This window comes from Acanthisitta chloris, unplaced genomic scaffold, assembly GCF_000695815.1.
Source record: "Acanthisitta chloris isolate BGI_N310 unplaced genomic scaffold, ASM69581v1 scaffold8918, whole genome shotgun sequence".
Classification (NCBI taxonomy): domain Eukaryota; kingdom Metazoa; phylum Chordata; class Aves; order Passeriformes; family Acanthisittidae; genus Acanthisitta; species Acanthisitta chloris.
In genome coordinates, this window is record NW_008685394.1 from 90,808 (window position 1) to 110,917 (window position 20,110).

The 20,110-nt window shown below is 35.7% G+C and overlaps 1 protein-coding gene across 1 annotated transcript in view; it reads left to right on the forward strand.

The window, feature by feature from the left end:
* Positions 1-20,110, forward strand: part of ERC2 (ELKS/RAB6-interacting/CAST family member 2) — a gene marked incomplete at its 3' end in the record, with an annotated part of 317,798 nt that overhangs the window by 78,374 nt on the left and 219,314 nt on the right. The window contains exons 3-4 of the mRNA XM_009079752.1: positions 6,505-6,579; positions 16,503-16,658. Coding sequence (XP_009078000.1) covers positions 6,505-6,579; positions 16,503-16,658 — 231 coding nt within the window. The remainder of the gene's footprint in view (positions 1-6,504; positions 6,580-16,502; positions 16,659-20,110) is intronic.

Genomic DNA, 20,110 nt, shown 5'->3' on the forward strand with positions numbered 1-20,110 from the left:
ATCTCACAGTACCGTTCATGTTCAAATGTTCTTTGTATTTTTATTATTTATGAAGAGCAGAGCTGGCACACAGCAGCAACTCTGCTGTGTGTTCTGGATTTTAGGATTGTATTCCATAATCTTTACTGTGACTTTACCCTTTTAAGCTTTGCCTGTGTGCTTTTGATGGCAGGAGCTAGGGAAGTCTATTCTTAGTTACACCCTAAGGTGGAATTCCATTATTACTCCATGGTTAGTATTGTGTTACACTTATTGTAAAACCGATGTGATACTACTTTCTTTTTCAACCTTATTAAAAAACTTCTTTGTTCGTTCAGATGTCTAAAGAGGACAGAAGGTGTAAACAGTTTTGGGAAGCGGAAATAAATATTGAAAATCATGGATCTCTTGGATAAGGGTTTTCTTAAATACTATGAATTGCATAAAGGATTTGTTACAATAAGGATTTTACATTATAAGAACGTGAAGATATATTAATATAAGATAGTCTAAAAAAAATTCCCATACCCCCAAAAAATGCCAAAAACCTTGGTGTATAACCCCCAACAAGAGGTCATTCATGTGTCCAAGTGCAAATTAAGTGACTCCTTTTAGTGCAGTTGGGTTATTAATATATATCTATTCAAACATTTAGTTTAAAGAAAATTGGCATACTTTTCTATGCAGTTTTAAAGCTTCATATGCACTGCAAAGAGAAGGTTTTTTAGCCAAGATGTTTCCAGAGTATATATACTTTGCAGGCTTGTAAGCAGCAGTTGGAACTTTTATTTTCTGATCCTAATTGACTACCCTGAAAACAAATATATGGATTTCCTTTCCGTGCATGCACTCAGGGGTTTTGTTATGGGTCCTTAAATAAAATTAGGGTGGAGAAAAGGAAGAAAACTGTTTATCATCAAGTCTCTTCCTCTGAAGATATGTGTGAAGAAATAACTTTTCCCTTTTCCTAACTTTGGAGAAGTCATTTTGGTAAAAGGAAAAAGGATTAATGCTACTGGGCAAAAAAAAAAAAAAAAAGAAAAAGAAATGATCCTCTAGACACTTTGTTCCTTCTGCAAAGAAAAGAAATAAATTTTCAAGAATTCTGGTGAAAGTGGAGTTTCAGTAGCTCCTTTCAGGAAGCGTTCTATGTGCTTTCAATTACAAACTAAATTGTCCCACATGCATTTCAAGCTCCATATACAAATCGACTTTTCTCTTGAAACTTTTTACATGTGGTCTCTTGCCAGAGGACACTCTTCCAGTATGACAACACAAGTGGTTGCTTAAGGTGTTTTTGACATACAAGTCAAAGAAAAGCTGAATTTCTTAATGCTCAGATTATTTTTCCTTAAAGTCTGTCTTCAGGCATGTCGGGAAAACAAATCACCAGCCCTTCTTATATGCATGAATTCAGGAATAAATGGAAGTGATCATTGTAAAGAAATATTTTGGCTAGTGATTCAATATCATGGTTTTAATCTGGTGTTAAAAACATCCTCCTTTCTCCCTCCTAATCTTCTTTACACCCCCAAGTTTTTAAAAGCAGGCCAGGAGTGGTGTTGGAATCATTGTTCAAGAGTAATACTGAGGCCAAAGAGATTATTGTTAGACTTGTCCTTGGTGATGGTCTATTGATCTTTGGTTGATAGTTTGGTGGTGGTGCCTATCTTCCTTACTCATCAAAACTCATATTTGCCTGTTTATTTAAAATGATAAATGAAGAGAGAATTAGGCATCTGAGTATTTTGCTTAACCATGAGAACTTTATAAATTTAAATGCACCTAATTTACAAAGAAACTCTCGGTAGTACAAAACTTGTATAACTGTCACCTCTTTATAGTTTCATATAATTTTTCATTTCACATCCTTGCATCCACATTTTCATTTCTTCAAACTATAAAATTTGTTGAGATTTGACAAAATTTCTTTAGCAGCTTCTCACAGAGTTCAAATACCTATGGTAGTGAGCTTTCTAAAGACCATCAATGGCAACATGGTTTTTGAAATCCTTTCTAGAAACAGGGCTTCTTTTTCCTACCCACTGGAGCCAGACACAGAGTTTTGTATTGCCAGTTTATGGTTTCTAGAAAGATAAAGAGTTTGATCAGGATTTCTTAAATCTACTTTTGTCTACATTGCTATGAGACCATTTTGGCTGGGAGTGGTTGTTAAGGGTTAGAAAACAGAAAAGAGCAGATAAGCCTGTATGTTAAGAGTAAATTAATTCCTGTATGCTACATTTTTCTAGTATTCTGGTTAAATAGAATTTGAGCAGTCTTTCTAATGGTATTTTTGGCTGAAGAAGCACTACTGTTTAGACACTTTAGGTAAGTGGCTGTACTTTTACTTAACTGATTGATCGAAATATTAATATACTGCTGATTTAAATTTTACAGCTGATCATGTAGAAGCAGTACCAAGGCTTTCTTTTCCAGGAGAATGGAACCAGTCTGCTTTGAGGTGTTTGAGAGAACTAGCAGCTCCTATACTATTGCCTGCTGTGATTTACAGATTTGTACATTTTGCCTATGAATGCAAAAAGCTAGATTTACTGACACAATGGTTTCTCATGCCAGTTTTTAAGTTGCCTTAGGTTTGGTTGCTGCTGTCTTCAATCATTTGTCTTCCTTCTTCCTATGGATATTTGATTTTGTTCCTACTACGACTTTCCTTTAAATCTTGAATTTTGTGTGAAGTTTTAAAAATCTTGGAGTTTGATTCCCTTTCCCTTCTGTTCTTTAATCAGGAGAAGTTTACCAGTTGAAATGCAGACATTCACTGCCAATTTCATACCATGTCTAAATTGCCTGTTTTTCTAACAAATTCCTTTTCTTTCTAGGATTTTATGTCATGATATTTTAGGCAGTTTCATGTAAACAAGGCTAAAACCTTGAGCTACATTAACAGCATTTGTCCAGCCTTTTGTTTAAGAATTTTGGCTCAGCCTTATCTAGTCAGAACAAAACACAATCACTGATGTCCTAGGAACCTTAATAAAATACATCAGAATGAGAGGGAATGGAAGATCAGTGTGCAGCACCCTGACTTTCCTGCAGCCAAGTGATGAAGTGTCTTTTAATAAAGCTGGGATAAAAATGCAGTTTGATTTGGGTAATTAGTATTAGGTTCGGATTATGCTATGTAGTGCAGATTTTCAATACCAGTCAATAATAACAAAATCTTGCAATGCCTTTTTATCAATTTCTGAACAAAAGAAGAGAACTCATCTTTCTCTAGGAGGATCTTAGGATTATGCAGTATAAACGGTCTCCTCTTTGGATTATTTTTGTGTTTAAATTAGGAGTATAATTGTGTGCTGAAGTTACTTCTGAGGTCAACGCATTATGCTAATCTAATATTTTGGAAGGAGAAAGCAGTGGCCAAGTTTGGGTTGAGACTCAGTCTAAAAGCAAAGAACATTAAAGTAAATTTAGTGTGATGAGGAAGATCTGATTACCTGTCAATTCTGTGTGGGTGTGTTAGTCACCTTGACAATGAAGCATCATCATGAAATACTAGGTGTGGGCATTTGGTTATGAAGAATTATAATTAATTTGCATCTGCAAGGTGGTTACTCAGAATTACTACTAATTGCAGATGTCATGGGGATATAATGAAAGCATGATTTTACAAATGAGTGCATCTCTGGGAGGTTATTAGTATAGACTTTGATGGTTGCAATGGTGACACAAGTACTTTATCATGGAGATAAGTATCAAGAGTTCTGTTCAATAAAGTGTAGGTTAAAGAAAACTCTCTGATAGTTGTTTGGTTTTTTTTGCTTGGGGTTTTTGTTTATTTGCTTTAAAATATTTTTATTAGGCTCCCTGAGCTTTTTATTAAAAGAAATTTAAAAAAAGACAAAACAGTGTCATTCCAAAAATGATGTAATGGATAAAAAAACTAGTTTCTTAGGCTTTGAGGACTTCATGAAGTCTTCAGAATCTCTCTTGCTTAGCTGTTCAGGCAAATTTGAAACCCTCCAGATGACCTCAGATAATAAAACAATCAGTGGAAAGTATCATGCACATAAAGTGGTAGTATCCTTAAATCAGTACCCCAAAAGTATACCCCTGAATCAGGTACCCCAAAAGAAAAAATGCATACATAGAACAGGATAAATTCAAGAACTGAGTCTTGTGGGAGTCTCTGAACATTTGAATCCGATTGGAAGAAAATCCACACAAAATAATAAAGTGGGAGTCATTTTCTGATCTTCTCCAGAATCCTGAAGTCTGCTTCATTTTACCATCAGGGATAGCGAAGAAAAGCTTTTAAGTCAGCCAGCATCAGATTGATTCATAAAGCAAACAGGAAAAGTATTATGAGGCAAGGCTTCATGCTATGATAGACATCTAGGAATACGCATCTTTGGCAGTCTATTCATCTTTGGCTAAGGGGGTGGAAACTCTGGTTTGTCTCCCTGGGTAATGTGTGGAATCCTGTTTATATTCCAGCTCAGTTTATGTGGCCTTGGGGAGCAAAGTCTGGTCTTAGAATTAGCTGTAATTTTTGCTGATCAGATAGTGGTATGACTGGCCAACTATTTTTCCATGACTATATGACAAATCCATGACATACTCTTATTTTTTAAAGCATTTATATAGTGAAGGTACTTGTTTCATCTGAAACAAACAGCTGGTGGTGATTGAGAGATTCCTTGCATAGGTGATTTGCAAAGATTTCTTTATTTTTATAATGTGGAGAGTTAGTTGTATGTAAAGAAAAAAAAAAGCAAGGAGAAAGGACCAATCAGAGATACTTTTTCATAAATGCCTGGAGCAAAATTAAAAGCTCACTGTTATTATCTGTTAGAGGTAGTTTAAACATATGTAAGTATAGCTGCAATATATTTAATCTAGTAAAAAACCATGCAGACCTACTTAACTCTAGGTATACTGTCTCTTTCCATTATTTAAATATATTAGGCCACACAATTTTTTGAATCTTTTTTTCTAAAAAGATGATTATTATCAGTAGAATTTAGTTTAATAATATACAGTAAATCACTCCTACAGCTTAGCCTTTAAGAGCAGTTGTTTCTCAAAGTCATGGGTAAGCAATATGTTTGTTGCTAAACAGATCAAGAAACTGACTAATAGTTTGCAATACAAACCATGATGAATTTTAAACTTGTGGGTTATAGGGTAGGCAAGACTTGGAAATGTGCTAAGGCTGGAGTGTGGGAGAGTGGAACAGGATAGTATGTGCACAATCCATAGTTGATAGTCTATCAATTCATTAATTGTCAAGTTGCACATGGTTTGCTTCACTCAGCAAAAGGGGACGTGAGATGGCAATAAAGAAAATTAGGAGCCACAGTGCTATGTTTTCTGATGAAACCTCCCTGAATTTATGAGAGTGAGCTGGGAGAGGTATAATTTGAAACACAATAGCTCAGGTTCTGAACCCAGCTAGTCTTTGTGGTGAATGACCTTGACTTCTTGGCCTTGGATATAAATGTATTTTTCATGGTTATAAGGTACTAACCTTATAGTATATTCATGTGTGTGTGTGTGTGTGTGTGTATGTATATACATACATATATATATATATGTGACCTCAAGTGCGTATATTGCATTGTGGTAGAAAGAACTGGGAAAAGACATTGAGAATGACAGTCCAGTTCTTTAGAGGAGATGGACTCTGGAGGAGTAGAAATGGGACTATATCTGTCCTGTCTCAGTGTTTTAATAATAAACTGCTCAGATGGTTTATGGGAGGGGTATAAACATTACCAAATTCTCAAATGAGAATGTTTTGTTACACCTTTATATTTTTCTATGCAGTTATGTGTGTTTTTATTGAGGTATATATTATACCAAAATATCACTCTGGTGTTTGAGACTGTGCACTGCTGCCTTCATACTCTTGGCTTCTTGTTTTCTTGGTTTTTTCTCCTTTCTTCTTATTTTTATAAAGACCAGTGCATATCAGTTCTGTTAATGTCATATCTTAACAAATGCAGTCCATTTTTCCTTTGCCTGTGGATTAAGATGCATAAAAAACAGAACATGTGGAAACTGAAATGTAATTGCTACTGTAGAGATTGCTGCATCAACCCACTATATAATTATTATCCTTAAAATGTCAAATTTGAATATAATGTCTTTAAATTGCTTATTTCAGATATTAGAGGGAAAACTGAGAAGAAACTACAGCAAAAGATTTAACACCTAACAGTGTTTGAATTAGTAACATAACCGAATGAAGTTTTGATGTTTAAGCAGCAACAGGAACATTGCACTTGGACTAAGAAATTACTTGCTGGCTTGTCACGGTTGACATTAATTATTGATAGAGGTGTCAGAAATAGCGCATGTGCCGTCAGAGTTGACTGTAATATAAGATAGGGACTGCAGTGATGCCAGAGGGATTATAGCAAAGCAAGCACCTGTAGCATTTGGAGTTTTCATGCTTCTAATCATCAGACTTTTATTTTGCTGAACTGAATTCATGTGAGTGATTAAAATAATGGAAAGATGAGTCGTCAAGCTTATTTCTATCGTGTCCCTCCACAGGAATTGCATAGAAGAACCCAACTTCAGCCTGAGCCAGCAAAGACGAAGGCTCTTCAAACAGTTATTGAAATGAAGGTATGGTCTTTGCATGTTTTCTCATATGTTATTTTTGTAGCATGAAGCCATATACTGGGTATGGCTGGGATGGAGTTAATTTTCCTCATAGCACAGTATAGTGCTGTGTTTTGAATTTCAGACTGAAACAGTGTTGATAACACGCTGATGTTTTAGCTGCTGCTGAATAGTGCTTACACAGTCAAAGCTTTCTCAGGTTCTCACTCTGATCTCACCCCAGCATGTAGGTTGGGGGTGGCCAAGAGGCTGGGAGGGAGCGCAGCGGGGACAGCTGACCTTAATTGACCAAGGGGATATTCCATACCATCAAATGTCATGCTCAGCCTTGAAACTGAGGGGAGGACATTCAGAGTTATGGCATTTGTCTTCCCAAATAACTGTTGTGCATGACAAAGCCCTGCTTTCCTGGAAAGAGCCAGGCAGCTGCCTGCCGATGGGAAGTAGAGAATGAATTCCATATTTTGTTTTGCTTGCATGCACAGCTTTGCTTTATGTATTAAACTGGCTTTATCTCAACCAATGAGTTTTCTCACTTTTGCCCTTTCAATTCTCTCCCCCATCCCACTGAGGGGGAGCAAATGAGCAGCTGTGTGACACTTAGCTGCCTACCAGGGTTGGTTTACGACTTTCACTATTAAATCATTAAATGCTTCCTTTGCCTTGTCAATTTATTTTGTTGTGAAGCTAGGAATAATTAGTATTTATTTCTCCCAGTATGTTTTCTTAAGAAAATTGATTAAAAACTCATGTAGCATTGCTCAATAGTTAAAACTGAATATTGCTTTTTAAAAAAACTTGGGGGTGGATGTGTGTTTTGGGAGATCCAAAGTAATTGGCATAAATTGACAAACAGAAGTCCGAGGCAAATTGTCCAAGGTTAATGTAAAATGTTTTTGATCTTTAAAAACAATTCTTGTATTGCTGATTATTAGACCATCATTTTACAGCTAACCTAAGGAAAGTAGTCATTGCATCAGCAGATATGACAAAACGTGATCAACCAGCTATCTTAGTCCTGAATATAGTTTCCTCTTTTTGATATATAATATTATTGAAGTGTTGTGGCTTTTTTTCCCCACAATAACAAAAGATAGAAATAATAATTTAAAATGTGAAACCTGATTTTTTTTGCATAATTCTATGAGTCTGGAATGTACATCTTTAAGAAAAGTACCATGAGACTTGAGATAATTTGTGAGTTGGCAATGCTGCCTGAAATACATTAATGATGGTCTTTCATTTCAGTCTTAAAAGGAAGTGCAAATTAAAGGCCTCATTTTTGCCAGTGACTTCTGTTATGAGCAAATGAGTTCAACATGTCTGAACATTGTGGTAAATACACAGTTAAAACAACAGCAGGACTTTATAAATACAGTATCTGTCTTTTAATAGATAATAATTAGTTTGGATTATATGTGTAACAGAGAAGGTACATTGATTTCAGTATTCCATCTCCTGATGTGTATTTGCCTTGGACCTTCTATTTCAGAAGTCTTTGTATGAAATCTAAAATGTGTGCTTTTGCAGTAACTCATTACCCTAAGTATGGGAAAGTAGAATACTGGCTGGGAAACTTGCTTTGTGCTATTATATTCAGAATTATAAATGTAAAAGTTTTGGGCTACAGAAATAGCGTGTTAGAATAATTTATAATTTTCATGTGGGTAATGAACAAAGTAAAGGTTATGTTGAAATTAATTTTCAATTCCTCTTCCTGTACCAAAAATCTTTGAAAAGAACAGGGATGGAGGGTGCAAAGCACACAAACAAGACATCTGATGACTGTGACTGCAGCCACTTTGACAGTGTCTGTCCCTGCAGATGGTGAAGTGTTTTCAGTTGTGTCCCAGTAGAGCTGGGTGTGGTGCAACGTTGCACTTTTAAAAGATCTGGTCATTGCTGCAATGGCTTTCGTTTCTCACTAGTGAGGCTGCAATCATGTTGCTGGAGCACTGATGCAGAGCTGCTTTTTGGCTTTGAGGCACACAGTTCTTTCTTTTCCTATGAACACCCTTTCCTTTGGGGTTGCCCTGTCTAAAATAGGCCTAATATTGAAAAAAAAAAGGGGGAGGGCAAATGTAAGATGTTGAAATCCACATGATTAAACAGCAGTTTTCATTACAAGTTCCAGCTTTGGAATGTTTTCAAGTAAATTTAAATTGTCTTAATCCAGACAGCATTTGTTTTGAAAAAAATGTGGAACATTTGTTTTGAATGTTCAGGCATTGAAGCAATCATTTCCTGAGGGTAGAAGGAGGGAGAGGATTAGCCTGTAATATGGCAATCTGAGGCTGTACACTCCCCCATGCAGAGGCTCCAAGCAGTATACATTTCTCTGCACCACACTGAGCCCCTTCCACCCCCTTGCCATGTTAGCTTTCGTCTGAGTTCCCTCTATGCTCCCTCAGGCTCTGCCAGGACACAGCCTTCCCTCCTTTGTGACTCCTTCTACTCTTTCCTGTGATTTTCTTCTGTCCCTTGCATTGCTGAATCATTTCTGTCCCTTTTCCCAGTCTGTATCCCCTTTCATCCAATGAAGTATACCCATTTCTCCTACCTATTATCTTATATGGTTTTTTTTTATTTGTCTTAAACATCTTTTCTTCCTGCACTACCTTTCCTGTCCTGTCGTGCTCTTCATTTAACTCTGAAACTTTACAAGTAGTTGCCTTTTCTTATAGAAGTTGTATTTTTTGCATAGCTGTTTTCTCCTTGACACTTGACCAGTGTCTATCTTCTGTATACTTAAGTAAAAAAGCCCACAAAGGCTAAATGACAAAAGTAGAATATTTGCATCCTATATCTTGATTCCTATTTTTCTTGCCTTATTTATTCCTTTCCAGATATCTGTTGTTTTTCCAGATGCACTGCAGTGACCTTTCTTTCCCGACTTTCTGGGTTTGCTTCTTAGACATGTTTGCTTCCAGATGTTCCATGTCTTCTGCTCAGTTTTTTCCCTGTACATTCTTTGCTCTGTTCTCGTCTGCACCAGATCTTCTCCAGAAGCTATTCTTTCTTCTGGAAAACAGTCACAAATCCATATGAGTACAGGATGCTTTCCCACATTCCCCTGTTATTCCCTCAAGTTAGTCTAGTTTTGTTCCAAGTAGAACAAGACATGGACCTGTTGGAGGAAGTCCAGGGGAGGGCCACAAAAATGATCAGAGGGCTGGAGCAGCTCTTCTATGGATGGAGGCTGACAGAGTTCGGGATGTTCAGCCTGGAGAAGAGAAGGCTTCTTGGAGACATTCTTGCAGTCTTTTAGTACTTAAAAAGGGCTTATAAAAAAGATGGGGACAGACTTTTCAGTAGGACCTGTTGTGATAGGATGAGGAACAACAGTTTTAAACTGAAATAGGTTAGATTTAGATTGGATATAAGGGGAAAAAATTATGATGAGTGTGGTGAGGCATGGGAACAGGGTGCTCAGAGTAGCTGTGGATTCCTTATCCATGGAAATGTTTAAGGCCAGGTTGGCTGGGGCTTTGAGCAACCTGGTCTAGTGAAAGGTGTCCCTGCCCGTGGCAGGAGGGTTAGGCCAGATGATCTTTAAAAGTTGCTCCCAGTCTAAGGCCTTATATGTTTCTATGATCTCATTCAGAGAGTTTCAGGCTTAAAACAGTGATACTACTTGAGAGAGAAAAATCAGAAATGAGTTGCCTACTGATATGGCATAAAGCTCATCTTAAGTATAAGACATTGACCATCCTGAAATATATATGGAGTCTAGCAACTAGAATGATAGTCTATAAAAATGGTAAGCTGTAAAGTAAATGAAAATATTTGTGGTTTACCTTACTTGCAGAAAGAGCCATCCTTATATATTGATCCAGCTTTGATATTTCAGGTATGGGTTTGGTTCAGAAAAAGTGTGTATGTGTGTTTGCAGTGCAACATACTCTTTTTGCTAAGATTGCATGAACTTTCACTTTCCTTGTCTTCAAAGATAAACCTGAATATTTCCTGCATTAAACTGACAAGGTTAAAACCCATATATAGTAAAAGTAGCCGTATATGGTTTGTTGACAGCATGTGTACAGAAGTGTGTTAAAATGCAAGTTTTATTAAATGTGAAGCTTCAACTATTTGCTTCTGATTGCTTGTTGAATGCCCTACAAGCAAAGTTTTTCACAGGCATAGTTTAAATTTATCAGGCGTCTCAAATGATGAACAGTAGCATTTTGTTACTTTTCAGAGTAAGACAACCTGGATTGCTGTATTATTTACAAATGTTTTGCCTTTTTCCAGCCCCTCAGTGTTTCAGAAATGTACTATAGGACTCTTGTAAGGACTGATATGATGCATGAAAGATCATTGTGGAAACTCATTTGTAGAGTTGGGCTCTTTTCCATTGTGAAATACTATTTTCTTTAGCATCAGGACACATACTAATTGTTTCACATTCCTAAAGAGTTGAATTTCTGCTAGGTCCAGCATAGAGATAGCCCTAACCTCTCTCACAGAGTATCTGTTCTAATAAAGGAAATGAAGAAGTATTGGTTACTGCTGGAAGGAGGGGATAGATTAGGGTGAGTACCCTGATCTCTATCACAAATCCTGCTATATAATCTTATGTCTTTTAACAGATTTAGAGGCCCTGACTGGAAAAATCTGTACAGATGTTGCATTGTTGCAGAACTCAGAGGTTGTTTATTGATGCCATTTAATACTAAGCTGCTTCCTTAATATTATTGCAAAGGAATCTTCTTTGTGATTCAACACAGACCCACGTAGTTTTGTAGAATGTTGCTAATGTGGATAAATCTTAGAGGTCTGAAGGAAATAGTGCATCTGTTCCTGTTTCAGTTTCTGAAAGCTTGCCAGACCCTGTGCCACAACAAGAGCTGGTTGAAAGTTTTCCAGTTGAAGTTTTCTGTGAGAAAACACTGATTCAGCTGAATCAGAAGATTTTATGGGAATGTGCCTATTCTGTCAAAACTTTTAGTGAAGGCAAAGCTACTTAATTTTCTATCCATCCTGTGAGTCAGCCCAGCTCCCTTGTGGCAGTATCCATTGGGAGCTATAGGCTCCCTGTAGCATCTTTGGCCCACAAGATTCCTCACTTGCTAGCAGTTGTCCAGACAGGAGAACTGTCAGGTTTTCTGGCAAGCCAACATGCATAAGGAAACAGCACTTTTGACTCCTTGAACAGTCTGTGAATGAAGGTGATGTCTGTCTTCTCTTCTGTCTTGTCAACACTACTGGTTTGGATAAATTTTTCTGAAACAGATTTTATAGTCTTCAAAATGTGTGAAATTTCTGGCTTCTGTTTCAATAAAAAGTTTATATAAAACTGACAGTGACAATTTTTCAAAAGTCAGGAAAACTAGTTTTTACACATCTGTAATCACAATAGGCAGAGATTGTTAAAAAGAAGCTTTTCTTTGAGATTTCAAACTTGTGGTAAAGTAGAACAAGAGAAAATGCTTTCACAAGTTGTTAGATATTTCTCAGGTAAAAGGTTAAAAGGTTAAAAGTTATTGTCTGATGTATAAACCTTCTAAAAAGTGTAACAGGCTGTGCTAGAAATTAGTTTTGCCTTATTATATTTGCAAACACATAAAATAGAAATGCAGTACAAAAAAGCAGCTTCTTAAAGACTTAGCTGGAGAGATTTGATGAAGACTACTGCCAGATACCAGGTCATGTATGTATTAATATATTTCATTACAAAATCATTCTTAAGTGCAGTGAAGCTTAGATTTTGCTTTCACCTTCAATAATAGGAATAAAATATTTCTAAAATGAAGCCTGATGGAGCAGTCTGAATTTATTGTAGTATCTGTGAGAGCTGCAATTATTTTGTGTTATGGTTTTTAAAATTATTTTTTATCTTTTCTTTCAGTATATTACTTTCTTATTATAAAATTAGTTTTCAAATTAAATTAAAAGTTTATAGAAAATTGATTTTTGAACAGAACAATTAACATAAAAATGTTTATTTTCACATGAAGGGCTGATCACTTCATAGATTACTTAGGATTTTTTTTGATCATTCATGTACAGCCTTTGCTCTGATATGAGTAATGCTGATTCTATGGGCAAATATTGATAAAATTTTTAGGATTCTGCTATTAGAAATCTGTTTAATTGTTAATGTTAGGCTAAGAGGCTAATTAATTTCAGTCATATTTTACCTGCAACTTGAAAAGTTGTTACTTAAAAAAACAACTCTATAATTATATTAGATATAAACATATAACCTAAAAGCTGGTGATGCCCTCCAGGTGGTGGGTCAGGGATGTACTGGAATGGTGGTGTGTGCGTGTGATTTTTTGTTGTTGTTGTTGTTTGGTTTGTTGCTTTTTTTGGTTTGTTTTGCATTTTGGTTTTTTAAAAGGTGCATCCCTAGTTGGAGTTTGTGGTTTTTCAATGATTTTTGGTGGAATACTGTTTATCTTTGAACATAGCCTTCAAGAAAGAAAAATATGGACTGGTGATTAACGTTATCATCAGCATTTCAGTATCAGATATTTCCCAGAAAAAAAAGGCAACTAGTGAGGTAAAAGATAAAACCCAACAAGTTTCACATTCCAAGAATATTTTTGTTTGTTTCCTTTGCATTCTGGCTCGTTTTTCACTTTTGTCTGGAGCTTCCTTTCTGCATGGGGATGCAATTAATGTGGAAACTTGTAAGATATATGAAAGGGTTTGGTTCCCATTACTTTGCCTGTATGGCATGAAAGTATGTTTGCTGTCATGAGAGATAGCTCTCCTCAACTTCTGCTTAAATTCCTTTGTCTCAAGATCTCTTTTTGAAATGTTTGTCATTTTTTCACATCACTGAGCTCTTATCTGAATTAAAGCACACTCTTCAGACAGGAATTACATAGTTGTACAACCCATAAACATATCTGCCTGTGAAAACTGCTCTATCAGTGTGGTGCAAATGAATGAATCTGCATTCAGCAGCAGCTGCTCTTTGCCTCTCAGTGCCAGGCCATTGTGCTGGCTCCTGTCAAACTTGCTGTCCACCAAGACCCTCAAGTCTTTCTCGGCAGTTTTTTTTCCCCATCTCTCCAGAGAGTTAGTCACCTCTTTCAGGTCACTGATACAGGTATTAAACGGGACAGGTCCTGGTATAGACCCTGTGGTACTCTAAGCCTGATCATAGAATTAGTATTTTACCATAGAACTAGAATTTTCCTAGTTGTCTACCCATCCAGACTGTAATGACTTAGCATGGATATAAAAATATGGAAGACAGTGTGCAAAGCTTTGCTAAAACAGAGGTAATGACACCCAGTGTTCTTTCTTCATCCACAAAGCTAATGATTTTATCACAGAAATCAAGTTGCTTGGTCAGATGTGATTTACTGTTGGTAAATTTCTGCTGGCTGTTCCCAGCTACTTTCTCCTTCACATGATCAAAACTCCTGTCCAGGCTGATTTTACCATCATTTTTCTGAGGAACAAAGTGAAGCTGGTTTGTTCTTTTGGTCTCTTTTTGACAGTGGCTGCAACATTTGCCTCCCTGTAGTTGTCAGGAATCTCCATGAATTTTCATGACTTTCCAAAGATTCTAGAGATTTGGGTTCCCAGGATATCACCCGGTGGTTTCAACACCCTTGAATGCAACTTGTTGAGACCCATGGATTTGTATGGGTTGAATTCTCACAAGGAAGCCATGACTGAGTCCTCAGTGTTGATAGTCTTCTTGCTGGAAACATTTCATAAAGCACAGAGGCTAGAGACACCTTGTCATTGGACACTGGGGCGAGTACTTGTTTCTTATGTAGTTCAGATTTGAATTTAAACTTGATTGCTCTGACTTTCTGAGGACATTGTGGATAGATTATTTACATGCAGATCTTCTATTGGGTCAATCTGTGCTATGAATTATTATGTGACAACTTTCTTTCCTAGACAAACTGTCTCAGTTTCCTAAAAGATTTCATTAATGGAGACATATGGGAAAGCTCTTAGGGGTTCATTGAGTGTGTTCATGTGATATTATTTTGCAGAGAAACTGTCAAGTTCTAAAGCTAATTTTGCTGGGACTGTTTCACACTGTGCAGGTAGAATCCCCTCACACAGCTCCTTTAATTTGAATTGACTCATTAAAAATGGAAAATATGTGGGCAAATAAGTATTTTTTATTATTTTACTGAAGAACAGTGTTAACTGCACAAAATACCATTCTTTTACTGGTGCTGTTCCACACAGCACTAGGAATGGCTGATAATATGTGCTCTTGATTTCCTTAGTTGAAGGCATAAAGAATATTCAGGATATTCTGCTCAGGTGCTCTAGTCAAAAGTATCCATATGCACTCCTCCATGTTTGGTGGAAGAGTATCAGTTTTTAAGAGAAAACTCTTGAAGGACCACAGTTATTATAAATTAAATCATGTCTTAATTTTATTTTTTAAGTAGAATTTCTCTGGGAATGAATATTGTAATGAAAACACAAAGTTTAATTTCATGTTACGATTACTCATCCTGTCAGATCTTTGAAAACGTTCAGAATTTCAGACTATGAATATTTTCACTTGTTTATGAACAGGTTTTTGTACTGCAAATTAAATCATTAAAATCTTTTCCATTCAAAAACATCTGTTAATTTAACTCATGTAAGAAATAAGAAAATAATAAAAGAAAATTTCTCTCAGTCTGAGATTTATTATTGACTATAAAGATAAAAGTTAAAATGTTAGAGGAATGATAGCGGGCTGTCTAAATGACATTGTTTAGTCCTTACCTTTCATTCTGTATGTTTTTTAATAGTGGTTGTTCAATTTCAAAAAGAATTTGATATTCTTCTTTGCTTCAGTACCAAAAGTTCAGATGCTTTTTGGAACTTTGTACAAAATCTCCTGTGTCTTAAATTGGTAAATTTGCCTGGATTTGTAATGAAAGAGATTATTACAGGAATTCTGGGTTTTTTTGCTTGCTTTTAGGCAGCCTAGAGAATGTACTGATGTACTCTTAGAACTCAGGGAAATAAAACTAATTTTGAAAAAAAGAAACAGAAACAAAGTTGTAATTAACAGAGTGAATCAAGCTTAGCTTATCCAGGTTAAAGGATCAATTATATTTATTTTTTTTCCCAAATTAGCTTTCTAACTTAATATCCTGGTCATAGTGAATCAGGTTTGTTTGTTTGTTTTCACTGATGTCAATGGAACAAGAACTTCATCCTGATCTCTAAATAAATTATGTGACAAGTTTGTGTAATCAGTTTTCTAATCTTTCTGACTCTCACCAAGAAGATTTAGTCAATTTCCAAATGACTGGAGATGACAAAAAAAATTGCTGTTTTGCAGTGCACTCATGGCAGCTGTTGGCTGGGATGTAGAAATTTTTGGTGGTTGTAGTTGTGTTTATTTTGGGACTCATAATAAAAAGTGCTAAATCCACTCTTAACTTGTGTGGCTAGATTAGTTAAGGAAAAGTGTGTGAGGAGACAACCTTTCCTCTTCTTGACAACAGGCAGAACTCTAGAGAAATAGGGAAACTGAGCCTCAGGCTGAGTCACAAAATGAAGTGACTTGCTGTCCTGCAGTGATGATGTACTGGCCTCTCTAGGCTGAACTTTGTTTAAGAGCTTGGAAGCATAGTCAGGCCCAGATGGTTAGCAATGCTAGCAAGGTATGTTATCATATATACGTGGAAAAACAGGGTGTCTGCCATTTTCCCTTCATCCCTGTGTGGGATGAGGACAGAATTTTGACCAGAATGTATTCTCTACAGACTGTGTAACAGAACCTAGCACTGCACATTTTCTGGCGGTGAAAAAAGTCTGAATTCTGCATTTCTTGAAACCAAAATCTGTATCATTACCCTTGGACTATGACAATATGTGCATTCTCTCTTTGCACCATCTATTTTTGCTGTTTTAATGTGTGATATTTATGCAAGTAGATATACTTCTGTTATTCTTTAATATATGTTTGATGTAATTTTCAATACCTTTTTTTTTAGGATACAAAAATAGCTTCACTTGAGCGCAATATAAGAGATCTTGAAGATGAAATACAGATGTTAAAGACAAATGGAGTTCTGAATACAGAGGATCGAGAAGAAGAAATCAAGCAAATAGAAGTTTACAAGAGTCACTCAAAGTTCATGAAAAATAAGGTAAGATCTATTCATAAAAGAGCTTAAGACTGTTTAAATAATGAAAAGTTATAACTTGACCATTTCCAAGACAAGCAGCTCTCTGCATATCTTCTTTTGGTAAATCCCTACAATGAAATAATCAGTAGCTATGAAGGGGCAAAGCATTTTTGATTAATAAAAATGTGTTCATGTTTTGACTTAAGAAGAGGTAAGGAAGAGGCTATTTCACCACTTCTACAGTGGCTACTATAATCCTGAGTCTATACCATGTTCGCTTTCCCTTTCTTGTGTATAGTGTTTTGATGTTGCCTTTTGAATTACTTTATAATTTGGTTTTGCACCATTTTGTTGCAACTTTAATTGTGCATTTTTTTTCTGGTTTTGACTGTAGTTTTGCAATAGGAGCTCCTGTTTGATAGTGGGTGCCAAATTGTGCTCTTCTCATATTTTAAAGACTAGCAATTTAATGACTTTGTTCCTGCAGACTACCTTTCATTTCAAATTATTGTAGGTAGATTATTATGAGTTGACCACAGGTAGCTAGTAAACATGTAGTGTTGTAACAGATTGCCTGATATCAAGCTCACAAAATAGTATTGCTTGTTCATTATTTGGGGATTTGTATCAGAAGAAATGAAAATGCCAGTGCCCATGTGGAATTAATCCAGATTTATTTTAAAAATTAAAATAATAACCAAAGAATATATGTATTCTGTAAGGAAAAAAGTAACACTTAAGCTGCTGAAAAGTGGCTAAAGTTCCTAAGTAGCATTATCATCAGGAAAATTATTCTGCCTATTTAAATATAGTTCATTTCAAAGCAATTCTGTTTTAGTAATTTACAGCCAAACTCCTAATGCATCTCAGCAAAGCTGTTGATATAAAAATCATGTACAAATCTTGGTACTTTGTTAACAATCTCCTGATATTTTGGGAAGGAAAAGCTTCAGTATCTTTCTGTGGCACAGAAAGTGGATGAACGAGAAGAGTATTAAACATGCCTTTTTTTGTCACAGTCTTCTGATCTTTGATAAATGTCACATTCTGATGAAACATTGTCTGTTTTCTTTCACCAGTCCTTTTCTTCCACTTAAAATTGAGATTTGTAGCAGAAGATATTTTTTATCATTCATCTGAGAACCTTTCAAGGTGGAAAAGTATTTATGTAGCTGTCAGCAAACAGATCTTATTATACCTGATCTGTTGAACCTGAGATTGTTGATAAATTCTGATAAACAGAAGTCTGGATTGATGGCAAAGAGCAGAACAAAACTCTTCTCACGGTTAACACTCTTAGGTGCTATGAAGCTCTTAGTACTTTTCATTTATTCTTGAAATATAACTTGTTTTTAATCTGTTCTTGATTTAAATAAATGGGAAGAAGTTAAATGGAGGCCAATACTGAATATTATTTATTATACATGAGTGGCAGAGAATGTTGGGAAGTGTTTCTTTCCTTAACTAATTCTTAGTTATATTCACTCCTTCCAAATATATAGGTTTTAATTCTGACTTGCAGTTAAATAGAAGTTGTAAAAATGAGAAAAAATGCTTTCTTAGATTTTTTTTCTTGCTCACTTGATGAAGAATCTCCTTGCTCAGTCTTTGGAGGGAGAAAACTTGCCATCTCTCATGATACAGAAATTGTCAAAGCAAGTCTGAAAGTTTAAATGACTAAGGGATCTGCATGTTCAAATATATCCATTGAGAATATGAAAACATATAGGGTTGTATGCACTTTAAAAAATAATTTTTACTTTGCAAGACTTCCTTCTTTTCCTAGAGTTCATCCTTTGGCTGTCAGCCAGGTATTAAAAGGAACACTGATGCAGGTTTTTCAGGTGTGAGTTTGCACTCTGAATTTAAATAGTTCTGTGAGTATTAGAACACTGGAATGAGTATGGAGATCTAGTTGTAGTTTAGTACAATTTCAGCAAGTCATCATTAAGATGAGTTTTAAGAATTGACTATGAAGTAACAAGGGGCTCTGTAATTAATGTATGTGTGTAAGAACTTCCCATAACTGTATGAAGGAAGCATGCAAGTTCTAGGTCATCCTGTAGGAAAAATATACAGGAAAAGAGCTACAGCACTTTTTGTGTGTGGATAAGCCTGGAAATATGATAGCCAGTTTAAAAATAGACCTTGTCCAATATAGCATATAGAATCTACTGATAGGCTTGTAGTCTACTGTGTGAAACCACAACATTTGCATTGCTACTGTTTTTCCTTGACTTAAATCATTCTCTTTAAAAAGCAGTTGTCACTTGTTGCATAAGACCAGATCTGATGATTCAGAAATCACATAGCTTCATTTAATAGAATTATTTACTGTAATAATAGCCCATTAATTTTAATATGCAATATTCAGGGGGAAAGCTCTGATTGCTGGGGTTTTTTTTTCCTTTATGTTTCCTGGTTACTCTGTGTAATGTCATATAAGCTGCTATGTAAGAAACTGAAATTATGAGAGGTGACAGAATTGTAAATCGAGAAGGAAGAAAAAGGAACTAGGATTTCAGGAAAGGAGGTGCAGCACAATCATATTGGGCAATGTTGAATAAGTGGTGACAGGCAAATTACACATATGAAATATGTGAGATAGTGGGAAGGTCAAGATCAGAGGATAAACTTGGAGTTTTTTTGATGCTATAGCACTTATACCCAGACTTGTAGGTTATCTCGATTGTAGTCTTTATAAAGTACAAAAATGTTTTTGCCTTTGTCTTTTGTTGTACAGAGATCAGGAATCATTGAATCATGACTGTTGGTCTTTGCATCAGTTTAGATACAGCAAAGTGAAAATGTTTGCCTGTCTGTTAGAAACAGAAATCTATTTCACATCCTGCTTAATTTTTTTAGACATTAATAGATCATCCAGAACTTTAAAACAGCAAACTAAGTCTGGTCTGAAAATTTCTTAAAAAAGGGTTATCTAGCTTCTTTTTTTTGCCTTTGTATTTTTGATACTTAAGTTTTTAAAATTTAAATTTTATTACATTTTCACCATTATATTTTAATAAAACATCAGCCTAAAGCCTATTTATTCAATACATTTGCTAGATACAAACTAGCAATTTGTAGGTCTTGTAGCCAGAACTTTATACTAGACAGATTCTGTTTCTCAAACACAAAGAAAATACCTGCAATGAGAAGGCAACCTTTTTTTTTTTTTGCTTTCTGGTTATTTCTCAGGTGTGGGTTGTGCCATGGAAAAAGGCAGGAAGAGTTTCTAGGAGAGCTTAAGCATCTGTGATGTTCACATGTGTCTCCTATAAAGCTTGTGATGTCATTCACATTGGCTGCAGATCTACGTTTTGACTTTGTGTCTTGTAGACAGATTTTCTCATTGTTCTTTTTGTGTACATTTTGTCTCAGTTGCCATACTTGCTTACATTTTCTAAAGGATGGAGGAAGGTGGTTTGCCTGCAAGAGAAAGTTTTCTCTAGCAGCTTCTTAGCTGCACTCTT